This window comes from Stomoxys calcitrans, chromosome 4, assembly GCF_963082655.1.
Source record: "Stomoxys calcitrans chromosome 4, idStoCalc2.1, whole genome shotgun sequence".
NCBI lineage: Eukaryota > Metazoa > Arthropoda > Insecta > Diptera > Muscidae > Stomoxys > Stomoxys calcitrans.
In genome coordinates this window covers 184,598,810-184,619,025 of record NC_081555.1, presented here as the reverse complement: position 1 = coordinate 184,619,025, position 20,216 = coordinate 184,598,810, and the positions used below count along the sequence as shown (strand labels likewise).

The following is a 20,216-nucleotide window of genomic DNA, read 5'->3' as shown; positions in this document are numbered from 1 at the left end:
ACGTGCACAGCTGACTACGAACTTTTCAGCTGTAGGCTTGAACAACACATGAGGCTATATATATGCGAAAGAATCAAAGCAAAATTTGTAAAATAGCGGAACTTAGACGCTCATAAACACAATGCTGCATATACGAAACATTAGGCATGAGAGGTTTAAGGGAATGTTCATGGGAAATATAGTAGTAGTAATATCAAATACATGAAATTTCATTGAAATTGGATAACGGGATCGATGATCGGGTATTAATGGATTAAGACCCACATTAAAATTTATAAATCGGCATTTTCTTTATTTTCTATAAACAAGGCTGCTGGTATTTTTTTAGTTTTCCTTATAGCATACATATGAATAGTACCATATCAATTGTTCTCAAGTGTTGGTGTATTGAGTAGCCCAAAAAGTAATTGCGGATTTTTTAAAAGAAAGTAAATGCATTTTTAATAAAACTTAGAATGAAGTTTAATCAAATATACTTTTTTACACTTTTTTTCTAAAGCGAGCTAAAAGTAACAGCTGATAACTGACAGAAGAAAGAATGCAATTGCAGAGTCACAAGCTGTGAAAAAATTTGTCAACGCCAACTATATGAAAAATCCGCAATTACTTTTTGGACAACCCAATACATGCCCAACTACAAAGATAGCTATTGTTCCCAACGTTGTTATCTTAGAATGAGATACAAGCGATAATTATTGCCTATTATCTAAGCAAGTTTAAATTACATACATGCTGTTGAAAATGTGAAGTTAACACACAAAGCAAGCTCCAAAAGTTTTCGGTCGATGACCTCCCACGAATCCCATCGTATTATGCAGAGTACGGAGAACAGTCAGATTTAGATTTAAAGAGGAAAATGAAGGAAACACAAACAATAAGTATTTATGGCAAAAGGTCCACCAAATGGAAATAAGAGAAAGAACTCAGCAAAACGCATGCCCAAACGTACACACGCACGCACACACTGATACTTTCAATCCTCAACAAAAACTGTAGCCTGCGACCTAGACGTAAGTTTACATCAAACTCGTGTAGACGAAGACATGTTCGTGAGGCGCATCGCTAAATTCATTACAGCAGTTAAGCTTTATTAAGGCGTGTATGTGTGTGTATAATTGGAAGTGAGCATGTGTGTGTGCATTGTAAACGCCTCAATTAAATAAACAGCCAGAGTTGATCATAATTATGCTCCATCCGACTAAGCTCCACAAATTTAAAGGGGGAACGAGGGCAGTCTTCTATGTTGTGTGTCATGCCAAAAAATGTTTGGATTGTTGATAATTGATCAACGGCAGCAGCCACCGACAACATAGCCAGCCAACAACATCTTTAACCCTCTTCCACCAATAGGTCGGTCATTCATTGATCACAAAATGAATTGTCCTGGGGCTATAACACGACCGTTTGTTGCTTGTTTGGGCAACACTTTGATTCTCCACCAAATCGCCAATAATTTGTATGGTTGTATGTATGTATGCGTGAGACATTACCGCTAGTATGGCCAGAGAAGCGGGGAAGTGGCCACCTTAATCAAATTTTATTAGATTTTATGTTTGCTTTTGTTTTTCGCCTTGCATGTGAGTGGGGAGGGCGGCCAATGATGGCCTGTTTACTTGCACAAGTTTTCGTATGCATGAAGAAGTAATCAATGTTTGTTTCTTGGGTTTACTTTTGCCTTTTGCCTTCTGGCTTTGTTTTTGTTTTTCAGATAGCAAAACTGAAGCACCGATTTCAAGGTCATGGCAAACCGATAAGAGAGTTTTTAATGGCAAATACACCATTCCTGCTATCATATTGGAACATTTGTGGCCGATCTATTAACGGCCTTATTCACAAAACTTAATAGGTTTTGATTTGAAATAGGTTTATTTGACATATGTATGTATTTCCCTTTTAGAACTGTCCAATAAACCTATTTTATGGCTTCATAAAATTCTGTGAATAAAGACCTTAGATTTTTTGTAAATCCTAGTACTGACTTCGACTTTTCGCCCGAACAACTGTCAAAAAGCATTTAAAAAAAACGGTGACGAAAAAATGCGAACACATTCCGTAGAAGTGGTATTGAGTTCTATAAGCAAAATAGAGCGATATGTCGCTGCGCCAATACAAATTTCGTTTCAATTAATTGCCAATGTAATTTAATGCTCACGAAATGGGCACCCATCAACTCTGTTTTTTTTTTTAATGATGTTCTCTTTGTTGTGTGTTGTTGTTTGACTTTTGGTTGTGTTCTGACAAAGAATAGAATCCGTAGGATTTCGCAATAATTCAATAAGTATTTTCGTTCCAGATGAAGTCAGTGCTAGGCTTAAACTACCACGAAATGCTAACGGAAGTTCGGAAGTTGTTTTAGGGGATAAAACAATGAAAATTCCATTAAGCCATTACTAATGGAAAATATGCTGCAAGAAATTCAAGGGCAAAGAGAGTTGGATGTTACTTGGCCAACACTAATTATGGTCTCCATGAAGCTGGTATAAGACGACATGTATTTTCAAAACTGGCAACTCTGAAAGTAAATTGCAGCAAAGAGGATTGAAATAACAGAAATTTTTGTGTTCTCAAAATTTTACAGCAAATGTCAAGCTTGTAGGTGTCGGTAATTATTTTATTTTTCTTCAAAGCAAGCAGCTCTGCCGAAAAAATTAACAAAATCAAATTTACAGCAAAAAGAAAAGAAATAAAAGAAAGAAAGATACATATATTGGAAGCTACGACTGGCGAAACCCTATATACGTGCACTACGACATAGTCGTAGTTCCCTTCATGGAAAAGGAAATAATTCATATTTAGAAAATGCAAACGACGCAAACTGCATGACATTGTGAGCAGAATTCTATATGCGGTATGTTCTTAGATAATACTCATCTATATTCACAAGCGCCATCACATTCTTAATATGAAAAATTGATTTTGGAATAAGTATGTAATACTCGGTTAAACCGAGCTCTTATTTCCTCGAACATCTATGTATGTAGACACATGTCTATAAAAAAATGCATACGAGAATACCTGTCGTTTAGAAAGTCATGTGGATATAGGAAGTGACAGCACATGTCGTGTCAAAGCACCTCACTATTTGCCAACAATACCTCGATATGTCGATTCTTTCGGCTTTCATTAACATTGTCAAAAAAACTGTTGGATCTGATGAAGACGTCTTTAGTAGAACAATGTGTGGAGATTTAATAACAAAATCTATGCGCAAGAATGCAAAGTGTTCAAAAACTGCGTAGACAGAAAAAATTTAATTGAAAATAAAATCGTTTCTAAATAAAAAATGAATTGATTTAATCATTTTTTAATTGAAAACGGATTTTTTTTCAATTACAGTCGTGATTGACATTTTTGCCATTTTCATTAAAAAAAATAATCGATCCAATGAACTTTTTAATTAATCTGAAATTTTTGTAGTTTTCAATTAAAAACTTAATTGATTCATTCATTTTTTATCGTGTCTTAAACAATGTTCAAGCATGGTGCTTAAGTAAATTCAAACTTGGAAATCTAAAAAAAAACTTTCTATTTTTTTTATTGAATATGTCATTTTTTTTTTTTTTTTTTTTTGATTGTATTTCCAATCACCTTTTTCGAAAACTGTGGTTGATTTTCGTGCTTTAAACAACTTCAATTAAATAATTAATTAAATCAATTAATATCGTAATTGAAACCGATTTTTATTTTTTTAAGTATTTGAAAAAGGTGATTGAAAAAATTTTCAATTAAAAAATTGCATATTCAATTAAAACAATATATTTCAAATTATTTCAATTCCAATTAATATATTAATTGATTCAATTAAAAAAATGATTAACATTTTTGAAAATTTCAATCAATTATTTTTAATTGATCCAATTACACCCCCGCGATTTTTTCCACAAATTTGCGGATGTCGGGGGAGTGTAGAAACAGATTTGCCTAAATATAGGACTTTCTATGTGATGTGATACTAAAATATCACTAATTCGTTGAAGTTATTTGTAATAGAAATCATTCAATCAGGACTACACCAATATCCCTAATGTAGTAGAATGTGAAATGCACAGCTTAAGCTATGAAATTCGAACTTTATGTAGCCTTTGGAAAGTAAAGAGAGGATTATCAATGTTTTTGCCTAGCGTTTTCGCGATTTCTTTTAGCGCTTACTAATCTAAGTTTTTTTGAATAAATTCACCTTCGTACCCATTTGAATTACTTATATAGCCACAAATGTTGTCCATAGCTTATAAGGTTATTTCCAATGTGTGGCATACGTTAAATCTCTGATTCACCAATTTAAAATAAAGTCAAATTGGGTGTCTTGTTTGAACGTGTCAAGAATAATTTATTGTACTTTAACGCAAAACTCTCAAGTTAAACAAGATATTGGGCAGCAATGAGTCATAAAAGTGCAAAAAGAAAAAATAAGCGAAAATGCAAAATAGAAGAATCTCAGAAAAACCTTCATAGTTAAGAGAATATTTGCATTAATGATTTCCAATGGTTGGGGACCACTGAAGTATATGGGTAAGCAGAAAGCGGCGTTGGTTATACTTTCATAAATGGTATCGACATTCTTTGCAGCACGCTATTTGGTGAATTGAGATGACAAAAGCATTTTACAAACACTTATTTATGTTAGTATCGTTGCATATATCATTCAAGATGTTTTGTAGTTATATGATAAAGCATTTTTGTGATTTTGAAATACATACATTCAATCAAACACATGTTCCTTATCAAGAAAAGTGCCAAAAAACATACAACACGTTAACAACGATGTAAATATTTCGAATACTTTATAAATTGAAAATGCATTCGCCCCAACCACCTCTATTTTGGTTTATAAACAACCAGACTCAGACTCAAAAAATATCACCCCGCTTCTCCAATTTATTAGAAAATACTCGGCTTTTTTTCTTCACATTTGCACAATGAGTTTCTATTTCTCATTCTGTAGCTCTATTTTTTTAACATGCTTATAATTTCCCAAAACATCAATTAGCGTGCAATTGGTATGCCAATATATGACAAAAATATCTAAGGTCTCCTAAAAGTAAAAGGAAATATTGTCTATTGCGTTTTCAAATTTTTTATTTCTGAATCTTTTTTTTAAATGCCATCCATGTTATTTCTCGTCAGTGCTTCAAGACGGAAGTCTGTTTCACACCACACACACACACACACACACACAGAAAATTCACTACTTGTTTACAAGTGACTTGACACAAGCTACAAAACAAAACTACACTGCGATTCTACCAGTGAACTTTGCTCTTGAACCTTTGACCAATCGTACAGCGGCAAACTTCACTAATTGTAGTGCAAGTTGCGAGTTGTCAGTCAGATAAATGACAACTCGTCGGCTCTTTACATAACAACTCGTGTCGAAGCGCACACACAAGTACAAACAAATAAACTCTAATTGAATGCTGCCGAACGCTGCTGGCGCAAGAGCAATTCTCAGTACTGCGTTATGTTGTCATAAATAAGACGTAACAAAAACATTGAATCGATCTCCAACAGTTCTTCGATCAAGTAAAAGTTAATGAAGAGTGTCCAAAGCCAAATACTGAACACAAAGAAGGCAAGAGAGTTATCGTGGATTGTTATGGAATGCTGACTTGCAATACCAGCGAAGACTTACCAGAAAGCAACGCATTATCATGTTGCCTTATCTGGGTCAAAGACTGAGGCCGAGGTGGGAATTTTGTTAAGAAATTTGTAGTCGTATTGAAAATAGATAGCGCAAGGTAAATGAACCCCTATCCATAGCTATTGAGCTCGTGTTGGGAATTGAACCGACAACGATTCGATTAAATCTAATGTTCAATCAATGGTGCCGGTCATGTTCACAATGTTTACAGGAAGTTCGAAATTGTTCAAAGTTCTCCATTGGTCATAGTCAACGAATCATTTGTACCCCTCTCAGCACCCATTTCTATTTCTAATTCCAAAATTGGCAACTAATTAGCTACTGGTTATTTGGCAAAAGCTCATAAAAAAACCTGAAGCTTCTCTTTGGAGGAAGTTCTGATGTACTTATTTGTACCTAAGGTTGACACAGTAGAGATAAACGAGGCTTAGTGTGAAAGTTGTCGGTCTCTGCGTTGGTAAAAAAAACCCGCTGGGGAATGGGGATGTACGTGTGTGGAATATGAAATTTCAGTTTACCTTGTGGTCCCTTAAGACATTCCAACTCGATGGTATAATCCCAGCAGTCTATGCTGTTGAATTTGGAAAGTGATGGTAGGCCAAACTCGACGGCGATGCCATTATGCTGATGTTGGTGTTGAGCAGTTGCCAGTGATGATGGAATGCGACGATCGTTGGCGCCATTCGCCAATTGCCAAGGACGTCGTAATTCGCCATCGACTTTATCACAGCTGCCGAGTGGTCTGTCCTCCTCATTAATCACTCCGAAGACCTCCGCGACCGTTGCGCGTCTGCTATGGCCCTCTTTGCAGTCCTCCGACTTCTCGTCGTGATGTCTGTTAATGACAGGGCAGGTGGAGGATTGTACATTTTGGTGCTCCACCTCGGTGGCAGCACCGGTCGGCAACGAAGGAGAGCCGCGATCATTCACTTTCGCTGTGGCAGCCACATTCGGTGTGCAATTACGATTGTCATTGTTGTTCTTGGCCGCTTGTCCATTTACACTGCGGCCTATAATGTCGTTTGTTCCATTTACAGCAATCGTGCTCTTCGCCAGGTATGCCAGTGAGCAGAATGGTTTGCTCGGTTTCACGTTGCTGCGCGATCCGAGCGAGTCTCTGGTCAAGTCACCACTCATCCTCCTCTCAGGGTGTGTCAGCGACGAAAGGAGGTACGAGAAATATCTATGCTTATCAATTAGGAATGCCCGCAAGCAAAAAGTGGCATTATAGCCTAAATTCGAGTTGGCCCGAAAAGCTGATGTTGATGGACGCAACACTTGTAATCGCGGAATGTACAATAGCAACAACAAAAACAAGCTTCGCGCAACAAAGTATGCTAGAGCTGTAAATTTTATATGAATGTGTGTGTGTTTTTTTTCTTGCTTTTTGTATTTTGTAAAAATTATGAAAAACACGAATCAAATCTACAACGAGAGTGCAGAAAAACTCAATCGACCTGCACCACACAACTGCGACAGGGAGCAGAGGCAGCAACAGGCTGCCACACTGACTTTGGTGGCTGCAGAACCTGAATTGAAAACTTTTCTAGAGTCAATGCACTGGATTTGCCTTGAAAAGCAAAAGAATCACGACCGGCGGCGGCGATGGCTTACAATAGATACACGTCGCAGCAGCAGCAGTTTGTAGACAAAGAAGCAGAAGCAAGAAACCAGCATCGATACCATTGGGGTTTGCATCAACCACACGCCGATTGGATTTGATGGCTATCATGAATTGCGGTGGCTACCACCAAGCGATGTCCAGTGTTCTTAACGTCTTGAAGCTCACACGATGTGAAAAATCGAAAGAAGCCACGGCGAAAACCAGAACTGGTCACTCAGTAGTCCATCCACCCTCTTCCGATCCCCCAAGCTGTTGCATAGATAAAAATTGTTCAGTTGTTAGGTGCTTCCTCTTATTCTTCTTCTCCTTTTTTGTTTTGGTTTAAAGAGATTTCAGATCTTTAGATGCTGCGCAAGTGCTTTGGAATGCTTGAAACACTTGTGGGCTGAGTCACACTGGCAACGACACTCTCCCGGCCGTGTGCCATTAAATTTTCAATGCAGAACACATTCGTACACACTAATGCTGCTTCTTTTTCTTCTTCTGCCTTCCCGTTGCAGCCGCCACTAAAGTGGTGAACATAAACAAAAGCAAACAAAACGCGAAACCGCTCAAAAAAACCCTCGCACGACAATGAGCAAAAGCGTAGCGTTCAGCGACACATCCAAACAACGACTGGCTGCTCCACTCCACCAACATTCAGCATGGGCAGCGGGCTCCACCAGTAATCCAAGCATCTAACGAATGCCACGTTACTCAGCAACGAGTCTTGTCGACTCTATAGAACGTGCATATGTATGTAAGTATGCTGTCGGCGCGAACTAGCCAAGCAACTCCATGGCACACAAACAACAACACCGCAACACAGCAGAGCAAGGTGAGATTCAAAATTTTACACATGCTGCCAGAGTTGCCTGATCTGTTTTTTTATTTTTATAACTAGAACTATTAAAATTGTGGCTATAATTCGAATTCTTTGATCATAGATACAATTTTTTTGACGGGCAAATAAAATCGCCACAAAAAAATATAAATAGTAACAAGTAAAAGCGAGTTAAGTTAGGCCCGGCCGGATCTTGACTACTTGTTTAAAACGTATAAAATTTAGTAAACGTCATAAACCTCGATAAGGCTCTGTTATTTGTTTAGATTCGACATAATATCATTGTTTTGGATTGGTTGTTGTTGCTATAGCAACTACATAAATATTACAAAATTTTATGATAAAAATATTTTGCATTAAATCATTTTAGTCAGCAATCCGCCAACCGGAGCAGTTTGTCCACGTTAATATATTCACAAAAGCCACCAGAACTAGTAAGGGGGGACAACAGCTGAAAGTGTTTTTGATGTTCTTGCCAGGATTCGAACTCAGACGTTTTCTGTTATACGATAGACACACCTTCTAACCTATGCATCAGAGTGGCCACTCTAATTATAAATTTACGAAAAATCGTTTAACTCTGTCGAAAACTATGATTACTTTTGTAGGTTTGCAACGTTTTCGGCGTTTGTATCATACGTCGGATATGTATACGGTCTTATACGTCAGAGAGTCCGACAGGCCATCTCTGACCACAACTGTGGAACAGGGTATTATAACTCTGAGTATTAATTTGCAGGAGCCGAGCTAGACCTGTTGTTACGTATACCGATTGTCTGTCCATGTAATTTTGTAACATTGTATAGGTCGCATTTGTTGCGCGAGTACCACAAAATTTTCCACATGTCGTTGTTTTGGTCAAAGAACAACCGGCAATTTTGAAAAACTTTCATTTTGAAAAAAATGGGTCCAGAATTAGTTCCAGCTCCCATTAATATATTTCATACAATATGAAATATTATGGCTGCTGTAATCACAACTTTCATCCGATCTTTACAAACTACATGACGTTTTTGATGTGACGTCTCTATGTGCGCGGTAGGTAAACTCGATGGTGTAGAGTATTACATAGCGGCTCCTCCCAACTTTTGCCTTTTCCAACTTGTTAAGAAATAGTTATGGGCCATTATTTACTATTCTAACTACACTTTTGTTTCTATTTTTTGACACTCGCATTTGTTGTCAGATTGTCATAAAATTTCTCTTTCTTTGTCCAAGGACAAACGCAAATTTCATGACATATATGTATGTATATCTTTCATCCGGTATGGCCCTTTAAGGCTGTAGTGCCCACAATTAAGGTCCTATTGTACGACAATCGTACAAGGTTCTATTCAATATTTCAATAGGTATGTCCAGGTATTGAAGTGTATACACTCGTACGTAGACTCAGTAATGTAGGGTAGTATATAGTCGGCCCCATCCGACTTTTGAATTTCCTTACTGTTTATATATATATATATATATATATATATATATATATATATATATATATATATATGTGTTCACAACAAACATATTAAAATCTTTAGGATTGAGCATAAAATCGTCTTTGCAAAAATCACATCAAATAAATAAAAAGGATGAAATATTTTTTAGTCTCAACAAGTAAATGTATACCGAGTCTTATATACCCTCCATCATGGATCGCATTTGTCAGGTTCTTTGCCCAGTATCTCTTTATAGGCAAATAATGGATAAAAATTGTCATGCTTTGGAGCCATACCAGGTCATGAACCGATTCGGATCATGCATGGTTTGGATTTTGGACATCATAGTACAAGTCATTGTGCAAAATTTCTACCAAATCGTATAAGAATGGCGCCCTATAGGGGCTAAAGAAGTAATATCGGAAGATCGGTTTATACGAAAGCTATATCAGATTATAGACCGATTCATGTCATATTTGGCACGTATGCTGAAGGTCACAGGAGAAGTCGTTGAACAACATTTCAAATCGGATAAAAATTGCGCCCTCTGTAGGCGCAAGAAATATATTCGGGAGATCATTTTATATGGGAGCTAAATCAGTTTATGAACACATTTGGACTATTCTTGGTATAGTTGTTAGAAGTGAAAACAAAAAACTGCATGCAAAATTTTAGCCAAACATGGACGGATATGGTCCATTTACAATCCCAACCGACCTACACTAACGGGAAGTACCAAGCGCTTAGCTTTACACTTGCGAAAGTAAGCGTGCTTTACAGACACAGACAGACGGACGGACATGGCTCGATCGATTAAAAATGTCTTGGCGATTAAGAATATATATACTTTATGGGGTCTTAGACCAATACTTCGATGTGCTACAAACGGAATGGCGAATTTAGTATACTGGATACAAATCGTAATTATGCCCCTAAACTTTATCTCAAAAACATAAGCCGTTGGAGAAAAACTGTTAACGGATTTTCAAATAACGCAACAATTAAATCACAGAAAACAAAAGTCACATTAAGCTGTATAAGTATGGACAGCTTTATTTGTTCGAAGTTTATCGTGATTTTGACAGACTGCTAGACTAGATCAACTTAAAAATATATATACATAACTGTCGGGGTAGAGTGTATACTCTTGTACAGAAGAAATCGTACAGAAAAAATCGAGAAGCAATTAATTTTGAAAATAAATATCCCATTAAGGAACAGGGTCAAACTTATCACATATCAACGGGTGCTGCCCGATTCAAGTTTAAACTCAATTATAAGGATCCCCCTTTTTATTGCCGAGTCCGAACAGTGCCAGGATTTTAGAATTCCTCGGTGGTATTAGTAATACTCGTTAAGTATCGCTGATTTGAGTTCACAGTCGCTCATTTACAATCGCGACTTAACAATCAGTTCTGTCACTGGATCAAAAAAAATTGTTTTTATTCCTTCAAAATTTAACAGTCTGGCATCGATGGCCTTGACAAGCTTTACTTGCTTGCACTCTCTCTCGCTCTCTCACTCTCAATTCCTTTTTCTATATCTCACTCGCAGATCCGAGAGTCTCCATACAATTTACAGTCATCTCGTTTTATGCTGTCAATGTACACACCTGTGTGTACAGATTTAAATACACCGGCCAGCCATCATGTAGTATGTTTGTCAATAAAAAAGGTTTGTGGTATACACTCTTGCACATGAACATAACAAAACAAACGCATACACATACATGCATACATACAATACAATGTACATTGTATTACATTCCATACGCTGCCATTAACGGCAAACAGATCTGTCTGTCTATGGTGGTTCTCACAGTCTCTGGTATTTATGAAATCAAACAGAAGGGGGCTTGGTGCGACTATCACTGGTTTTATGAGCACATTGAGAGCATTGGTAATACGTGTAATCGCATCCCATACACTTGCACCCGTTGTTTATGTTACGGTATTCTGAAATTATCGATACTTTGAAATTCAAATCAACAAACAAAAAAAAACACACACACCGATTCACAGACACAGTGCAAAGAGAGGCAAACACACACAGGCTGGCATTATCGATATTTACGGAAATGTTGTGAATTCGTACAGAATACCTTGTTGGCCCTCAATAAAAACCTCTCAAAAATTGACACCGTTAGGCAACAACAAATACTCCATTGGTTCTTGCCTATACAGAAATGTATTGCCTTGTGTATTTTTTCTTTCGAAAATGAATTCAATTTTAAAAAAATTTAATAAGTATTCGATTAATAAGGAGGCAAAGGAACTCATTGTGGAATTGTTAAAAAAAAGGGCTTAAGATCAGCGAAATATTCACAAACACATTGACATAAATAGTTCAAATAATCACTATTGCCTGGCATTCGTTAAATCAAATTGCTAGACCACTCCAAAATTGGAAACTCCACAATGTAGTGATGTTAAATCATTCATTTCAAATACCCAAAATATGCCTACTCTGACGAAACTAAAAAAATCCAATTTCCGGAATTACAATTTGAGGGTGGACACATACCTACATACATGCATATTTAAATGGCTACCTACCTAAAGCTTTGTATATTGTCTGTATAATACATGCTCTGTACATTTTGCGTACATTTTATATAATGTACATGGTCGACAAGAAGTGACGAATAATGATCGAAATTTGAGATCTTATTCTTAGGCACCGAACCTTAACATCACTCGTCTTTAAAAACAATATTTTTGTTTTTCTTCACATTTAACGGTTGTGCGGATGCAATTGCATCACCGTAATTTTTGCAAATTTAAAACCAACAAACGAAACGAGTCCAAAACAATATACAAGAAAGCCAGAAACTTGGCATAAACTCGCAAATAAAAATCTGTCAAAACAACACTTAGGAACCACCAAGGAATACCTTGAATACATAAACACACACACACACACACAAAACGCCAACCTTAGGGTGTACCGCATGTAACTTGGACAATTTAACGCGAAACAGTTCAACTAATATGACAACACCTGGCAGAAATTTATTTTTGTTGGTCTACATTTTCTCCCTAATCTCATAATTTGTTTGGCCCGGCCGAACTTAATTCTTTTTTTTGTTGTTATTATTATTTTTTTTGTTTTTAATACTTACTATGAGGGCAGCCTAACACCGATGCTTAGATGACTGTTAGCGTCACATTTATTTATCTCGCCGCCATGGCTGGAACAATTTGAGCTGCTTTTGTCTTGCCTTGTCTTGTCTACTCGGCCATGCCACTTCAACGCCTTCACATTGTTGGCCATATTTCAAAATCTATAAGCACTCGAATATGTACCCTAGTGGGGCTCACTACGTACATGCATATGTAAGTACCTATACTACAGTGATACCCAGGTACGGATGTATTTGTGCTCATCTGTGTGAGGGCGACCGCCGACTGCCTTTCTAAAATAGCAACAACCCATTGATGGCTTTATGCAAAACAACAACTAAATAAGTCGGTGTTGGCTGCACACCGACGCCCCTGGCCGGAATTAATACTCCAGCTTGTCTATACATCAGCAACAGGCATAACTACATGCTGCCTTGATGGCTGCAAATGGAGCTGGTACGTTGATGTTGCTTTGCCTGCCTCACCTTCCCAACCTGCCGTTCGATTCCCTTCTTGTGGTCATTCTGGCCAAATCTTTTGACGCCTTCGACTGCGATCATAAATTTGCATTTTTGCAAAGCAAATTTGAGCCCTTTCTTTCATCGTTTTTAATTGACCGGAAGTTCCAAGTGTTTTTTTTTTTTGCTTGTTTCGCTTTTAGTTTAATTCCCCTAGTGAAATTAGCAACGATCTGTGCTCATCTCTTGTGTACTTGACCCAATGAGAGACTCGCCCAAAAATAACAAGACAACTTTCATTTGGGCTATACTCATACGTAGCAGCGACAGCATCGTTTAAAAAGTAATCGTACCTCTGGTTGGATGTAGGTACATATCTGCAAGAAGATCGTTTTCTTGCATCAAATCACTACATACATCCAATTATACAGATGAGTGTCCAGTCTGTTTGTTGGAATGTCAGTATATAGTAGTTAACTGCCACAACAACTAGCATGTTAGCACTGGAATTTTTCTCCAACTCATCGAGATCAGATGAATTTATTGAGTGCAACAGCTGATGTCGATGAATTGGCGAATGAATCGCGCTCTAACATGAAAGTGAATTTGCCAGTAAGTAGGGCATAGCGTTTTTCACCCAAACTATTTTCGACAAATGTCATATCGCCCAAACGATGCCACAAACCCAAGAACAATTTTTCCAAATGACAGAAAGTAAAAAAAACTCTGAAAAATCCATCAACTGTGTCACTAAGCCCAAATAAAACTCATAAAACCCAAATATCCATTGAACTTTTTGGGCTTTATAGAAGTTTCTTAAATATAAAATCTTGTTGCAAAATTCAGAAAATGTCATAAAAATACGTTTACATTGGCCGCTGAATCCCGATTTATGACCTTTTCGAGATTAAAGTGCTAAATCGTGGGCTTTTTTTGCAGTTTTTGCCATACAAAAATAAATCCAATTTTTGAAGGATTTATTTTTAAATCCTAAATAAACCCGATTTCGTAGCTAAATAATCGATAAAAGTACCAAAATATGCAACTGTTTTCAAGAATTGTGTATGGATGTGTGTGATGTACACATTCATGTATACCATACACATTCATATACCCAAAAAACGCAATGTAAACGGAGAGGATTTGTTTTTGGATTTGGTATAATCCACATCATAACAATTTTAATGTAAACGTGCTATAACATCCCAAAATATGCACTAAATTCCTATTAGAATGCAAAAAACATTTTTATGTAGAAAATTTTTGACTTAAGTTTACTGTTGGACCTATGAGACAGGAGAAAACCCTAAGCCCGCCGGGAACCACAACTTTGAGATAGTCAGCAACTTTATTTATCTCGGCATCGACGTATCCCAAACGAATGACACCAAAAAAATGCTACTTTGGATTAAGTTAGCAGTTTAGAAACAAGGCCACCTCTCGACATACGTAGATCACACTACAGAAGACACTGATACTACCCGTGTTGTTATATGGTTCCGAGGCATGGGTACTTGTGAAAGCAGACGAGGCAGTGCTCGAAGTGTTAGAGAGAAAGATTCTTCGCAAAACTTAAGGACCACGAACTGAGTGCGCTGAATGACGACGTTGGCATTGTTAAACGTATCAAAATACAACGGTTGCGTTGGCCAGGTCATGTCGTCAGAATGAATGAAGAAGCTCCAGCGAAGAAGTATTTTGAAGGCGATCACGGCGGTTCACGCAAATCGGAACGACCTAGAGCCCGATGGGAAAATAAGGTGGAGACACTTCGAAACTTGGTGTCAGAGATTTTAGAAGGTGTCCAGAAGATTGGGACCCTTAGAACGCTATTCTACATTCGGCTAAAGGGACAAATGTTTTGTCATAGCCAATTAAAGTTAAGTAAAAATGTCAACAGTTATAAAAGAATTGTAAAGGGTGATTTTTTTGAGGTTAGGATTTTCATGCATTAGTATTTGACAGATCACGTGGGATTTCAGACATGGTGTCAAAGAGAAAGATGCTCAGTATGCTTTGACATTTCATCATGAATAGACTTACTAACGAGCAACGCTTGCAAATCATTGAATTTTATTACCAAAATCAGTGTTCGGTTCGAAATGTGTTCATTCACCGTAACGTTGCGTCCAACAGCATCTTTGAAAAAATACGGTCCAATGATTCCACCAGCGTACAAACCACACCAAACAGTGCATTTTTCGGGATGCATGGGCAGTTCTTGAACGGCTTCTGGTTGCTCTTCACTCCAAATGCGGCAATTTTGCTTATTTACGTAGCCATTCAACCAGAAATGAGCCTCATCGCTGAACAAAATTTGTCAAAATTTGAACACATTTCGAACCGAACACTGATTTTGGTAATAAAATTCAATGATTTGCAAGCGTTGCTCGTTAGTAAGTCTATTCATGATGAAATGTCAAAGCATACTGAGCATCTTTCTCTTTGACACCATGTCTGAAATCCCACGTGATCTGTGGTTCAGTTTTTTGCAGATAAAGGCCAGAAGTTCTATGAGCGTGGAATACTAAATTTGCCAGCAAAATGGCAAAAGGTTATCGAACAAAATGGCAATTATATATTTGATTAATGTTCATTCTAAGTTTTATTAAAAATGCATTTACTTTCTTTTAAAAAATCCGCAATTACTTTTTAGCAACCCAATAACTCGAATTTGGGACCGAGTACACTAAACTTAAAACAGATATTAGAGTGGCTAATATGAACTAATACCGCTTTAGTTATAGCATTCTTATAAATTGAAATGACAGAGAAATGTTTGTGCTCTCAAAATTTAACAGCGTATGTCAAGCTTGTATTTTTCTTCAAAACAAGCAGCTTTGCCGAAAAAATTAAAAAAATCAAATTTACATCGAAAAGAAATAAAATAAAAAAAAAAGATGTACTCGTATTCGAAGCTAAGACTGCCGAAACTCTTTATACGTGCATTACTCCATAGTTTCGATTACGGGAAAGGAAATAATGGATGTTTGGAAAATGCAAACGACGCAAACTGCATGCCATTTTAGACCACCATCCCTTCTTGGAATGTTATTGCTTTAAAAGTACAACCGTTATTTATACTTTTCCAAAAAAATATTTTTTTGTTCATCAACAACTATCTTGTCTCCTTCAAAGTAATACTAACATCTTTCTCTCCGTTTGTAACTCATCGAAGTAATGATCTGAGACCCAACAAAGTATACGAGGAATGATCAAAAAACAAGTAAAAAGGCATTAAGTTCGGGTGTATATGTAAACCCCCTTTCGTCACAATCCAGTGAAAATTGGATAACTTATGCACCCGAATTCGGCACGGACATTGAGTGGTCTAATAAACTGTCACTGTCACTGTTGAATTTTGAATTTCAAATTTCAACAAAATCGGGTAATAAATAAAGCTTTTATGAACTTCAGACCCTTAATCGGCATATCGGTCTATATGACATCTATATCTAAATACAGTCCGATCTTTACCATATTTGGGTCAGATGGTGGCCTAAAACTACTTACTGTGTCATATTTCAGGGAAATCGGATAAAAAATAAAGTTTTTATGGGCTTCATACTCTTTATCGGGAGATCGGTCTGTATGGCAGCTATATCTTAATATAGTCCGATCCGAACCATATTTGGGTCTTATGTTGGGAGGCCTAAAGCTACTCACAGTTTCAAATTTCAGCGAAATCGGATAAAAAATAAAACATTGATGGGCATTAGACCCTTTACCGTCAGATCTGTCTATATGACAGCTATATCTATTTAGTCTGATCTGACTCATATGTGGGTTGGGTGTCGGGAGGCTCAAACCGATGCACTATTTTAAATTTTGACGAAATCGGGTAATAAATAAAGCTTTTATGAGCTTCAGACCCTTAATCAGCATACCGGTCTATATGACAGCTATATCTCAATACATTTTGATATTTACTATATTTGGGTCAGATGGTGGGTGGCTTAAAACAACTCACTGATTAAAATTTCAGCGAAATCGGGTAACAAATGCAGCTTTTATGGGTTCCAGACCCTTAAACGACAGATCGGTCTATATGGCAGCATTATCTAAATATATTGTAATTCGATCTGAAACATATTTGAGGCGGATGTCGGGAGGATTAAAACAACTCACTGTTTCAAATTTCATAAAAAAAGTGAAGTCTTTTTTTTATGGCAGCTGTATCTAAATATAGTCTGATCTAAACCATATTTGGGTCAGATGTTGGGAGGTCTTAAACTACTCACTCTTTCAAATTTCAGCGAAATCGGAGAAAAAATAAACCATTTATTGACAACATACCCTTTATCGGCAGATCGGTGCATCAAGCGTGCATCAAAACGACGTATCTGTACCAAATTTCAACTCAATATCTCAATTTTTGAAGGGCGTAGAGTGATTACAACAGACGGACGGACAGAACATAGAATTTCAATGTTGTATAGTTCTCGAGAAATCGAATTAAGATAAAACCATTAGCATTATTACTGACTGAAAATTAATATTATGACATATTTCCCTTTTTCCATCGAAATATTAGGCTGGTAAAAAAGTCAAACTTTTTACACATTTTTGGACATATTTCCTTGTCATATTTTACAAAAAATTATAATACAAAACCAGTGGGTAAGTTTTTGAAAAAAAAAAAGACTCCGAAGAGTCCAGAAATTCATAAAACATGTTTTTTTTCAATTTAATTTGAAAACATACATCCAATACATATATGTTAATGTTCACCATGTTAGCAAGGCGAAAAGCAACACTAGTCTAATATGAGTAGAGGCTAACCTAATTGTGTTGAATTTTTTTTAATACCGATCTTGTGAGCACCTCTCAGTGCTCACCTCGATAGATGTATCAAACGAATCTTTAAAGAGGCGCCAAGTGCAAAGATTAGAAATTAAAGAAAAAACTAAGAGAAGAAAAAATTTTAAGAGAACTATGTATAAACAATCCATTTGATTTAGATTGTTTTCCATTGATTAGTAACATTTTTAAGCTTATAAACTTTATAAACTTTTTGCGAACCACTTTTTAACTTTTTTTTTAATTTACTTGTGCTTTTCTAAGGTTTTTCCCTTTCCCTTTTCGCCTCTCTTAGGTCACTCTTAAGAATGAAACAAGAGATAAAGTCAGACCTCCAATCGTTGTTCGTAGTTGCCATTTTTCATTGAGAGCATTGATTAGTCTATTATAATGTTTCGCCTATGCAAGCAAGCAAGCAACAACGACGTAACGTAACTTTTTCTCAGTGTACATACACGTGTATAGTAAACTCGTAGCCCTGTCTGATCTCTTTGGCGCTGTTAAGGTTGCTGTCTTTAAACGAAACAACAAAAGATACTGCATTGCAGCACTTGATCCACTTGTTTTGCTCCGCTCACAGCAGTGTGGAGACATTCAGCAGGCGAACAGACAGAGGAAGGGAAAGATCACTTGTTTGCTGTTACCTGAACAAATTGTTGTAGGAACGGACACCTTTCACCGTTTATTAGTTCATAACTGGAAAAACTTCTGCCCACCACCTTTTGTGGTCGCCTGCGATTTGAAGAGTATCGGTTTTCATTTCTTGGCCAAATATGAACTTGTGACATTTTAAATATTCATAATACACCGGCAAGTAAAAGTATTCGTTTTACCCACCACTATAGCATAGGGGAGGAAGAAAGTAGTATAATGACGTCTTGAGTCCCTAGAAGCCCAAATTCGATTGAAATATGTGATGTGAGAAAACTGATTGATTTAAAATTACTTCGTGCGTGAGCGTGAGTGAGTGAAATCATGCTAACGACACTAATCACTACACACAAGAAAATATGGATACCAAATGAAAGGTTTTTAAAAGTATAGTAAGTTGATATAAAAATGTATTCCTTGTTGTCTGAGGCGCCCTCTACCTCCCAAAAACCCCTCAACAGGACATATTTACCGATTGGGACAATATGGGTATCAAATGAAAGGTCTTTGAGAGTTGACTACAAATCTGATTTTGAGACATTTGGGACTGAGTTTGGGAGCGGTTCACCCACTTAATACGCTTCAATAAGACGTGTAGTTCGATCGGAAATATGGGAATTAAACGAAAGGTCTATGGCAGCAGAGTTCGAATCTAATGTTGATATAAGGATTCAAGTATCTGGGTCAGGTCCTGCCGTTCAGTCGGACATGTTGATCTCCACACTAAAGGACTCAAATAAATTGTCTTTTGGGTCTTAGCGTCGGGGGGACCGACCCTCTCCTCCCGAGAAAAACAACACCAAACCGTCATGTAGGATGACCGAGAATATACTGTATTTAAATGAAAGGACATTTCAGAGGACAATCGACCTCCCCTTATCCTACCCAAAAAATGGAATTAAAAATCATAGATGAAAGCCGATCAGGATATAGGACATAGGACAGCAATAAAAGGTCCTTGGTAGGAGAATACACTCTTTACCCACAAATTGAGATAGGCACAGGAGGACCTGCGGATCTTTAAAAATGTGGTATCCCAAGTGGTGGATTTGAATATGAATTTTAATGTAGATAACCAATACAAAAAATATTAATTACTGTGGATCTGAACGAGACCCTTAGCCCCGAATATCTTGATCCCCACCTTCAAATGACATTATGGGGCTCAAACAAAATCGTGACTAGCACGATGCTGATATTAGTTCAGGGTCCGCCCCCAAACTAACTTCAAAGGGGCCATGTTTGCCTATTATGGCAATAAGGGGCTCACATAATAGGCATTTGATAGAAGAGAACGAATTTGATATCCAATTTTGAGGCCAACTGTTTGGGAGTAGTCTCACCCCCTAAATCAATTGCAATTGCTGGTTAAATAAAGAAATTTTACGTTAGATCACGATGCTGATATTTTTCCAGGGCTAAGTGAGAGGGTGGCCACCTTCAGCAACGTATCCCGGATGTCTAGGGCGGCCGCCCCACCTACAAAGCTCGCCAAATGGAAATTTAAACCATTAGGTTTAAATGAAAGGTATTTGAGACTAGAGCACGAATCTGATACATGGGGATCCACCTCACCCCCAAAAACACCCTATACCTGACAACTTTAACGATCATAGCAATATAAGGCTCAAATCAAAAAAATTTGGCAGTTGAACACCGATATGATATCC

General features: G+C 37.1%; 1 protein-coding gene and 1 long non-coding RNA gene across 10 annotated transcripts in view; one reads left to right on the top strand and one right to left on the bottom strand.

The window, feature by feature from the left end:
* The window catches only part of LOC106082428 (cerebellar degeneration-related protein 2-like), a 101,941-nt gene that overhangs the window by 44,002 nt on the left and 37,723 nt on the right, over nucleotides 1-20,216 (bottom strand). Inside the window, exon 1 of one of the 9 annotated variants that reach the window (XM_013244925.2) lies at nucleotides 6,157-6,980. The exons of the other annotated variants lie outside the window; for them this stretch is intronic. Within the exon in view, the coding sequence (XP_013100379.1) occupies nucleotides 6,157-6,775 (619 nt within the window). The 5' untranslated portion in view covers nucleotides 6,776-6,980. Of the gene's footprint in view, nucleotides 1-6,156; nucleotides 6,981-20,216 lie in introns of those variants that run through there. 9 annotated transcript variants of the gene reach the window in all.
* LOC106082430 (uncharacterized) lies at nucleotides 2,386-7,998 on the top strand. The gene is made up of 3 exons (XR_001220504.2): nucleotides 2,386-2,602; nucleotides 2,670-2,848; nucleotides 7,763-7,998. It is a non-coding gene; the product is annotated as an uncharacterized LOC106082430 (long non-coding RNA).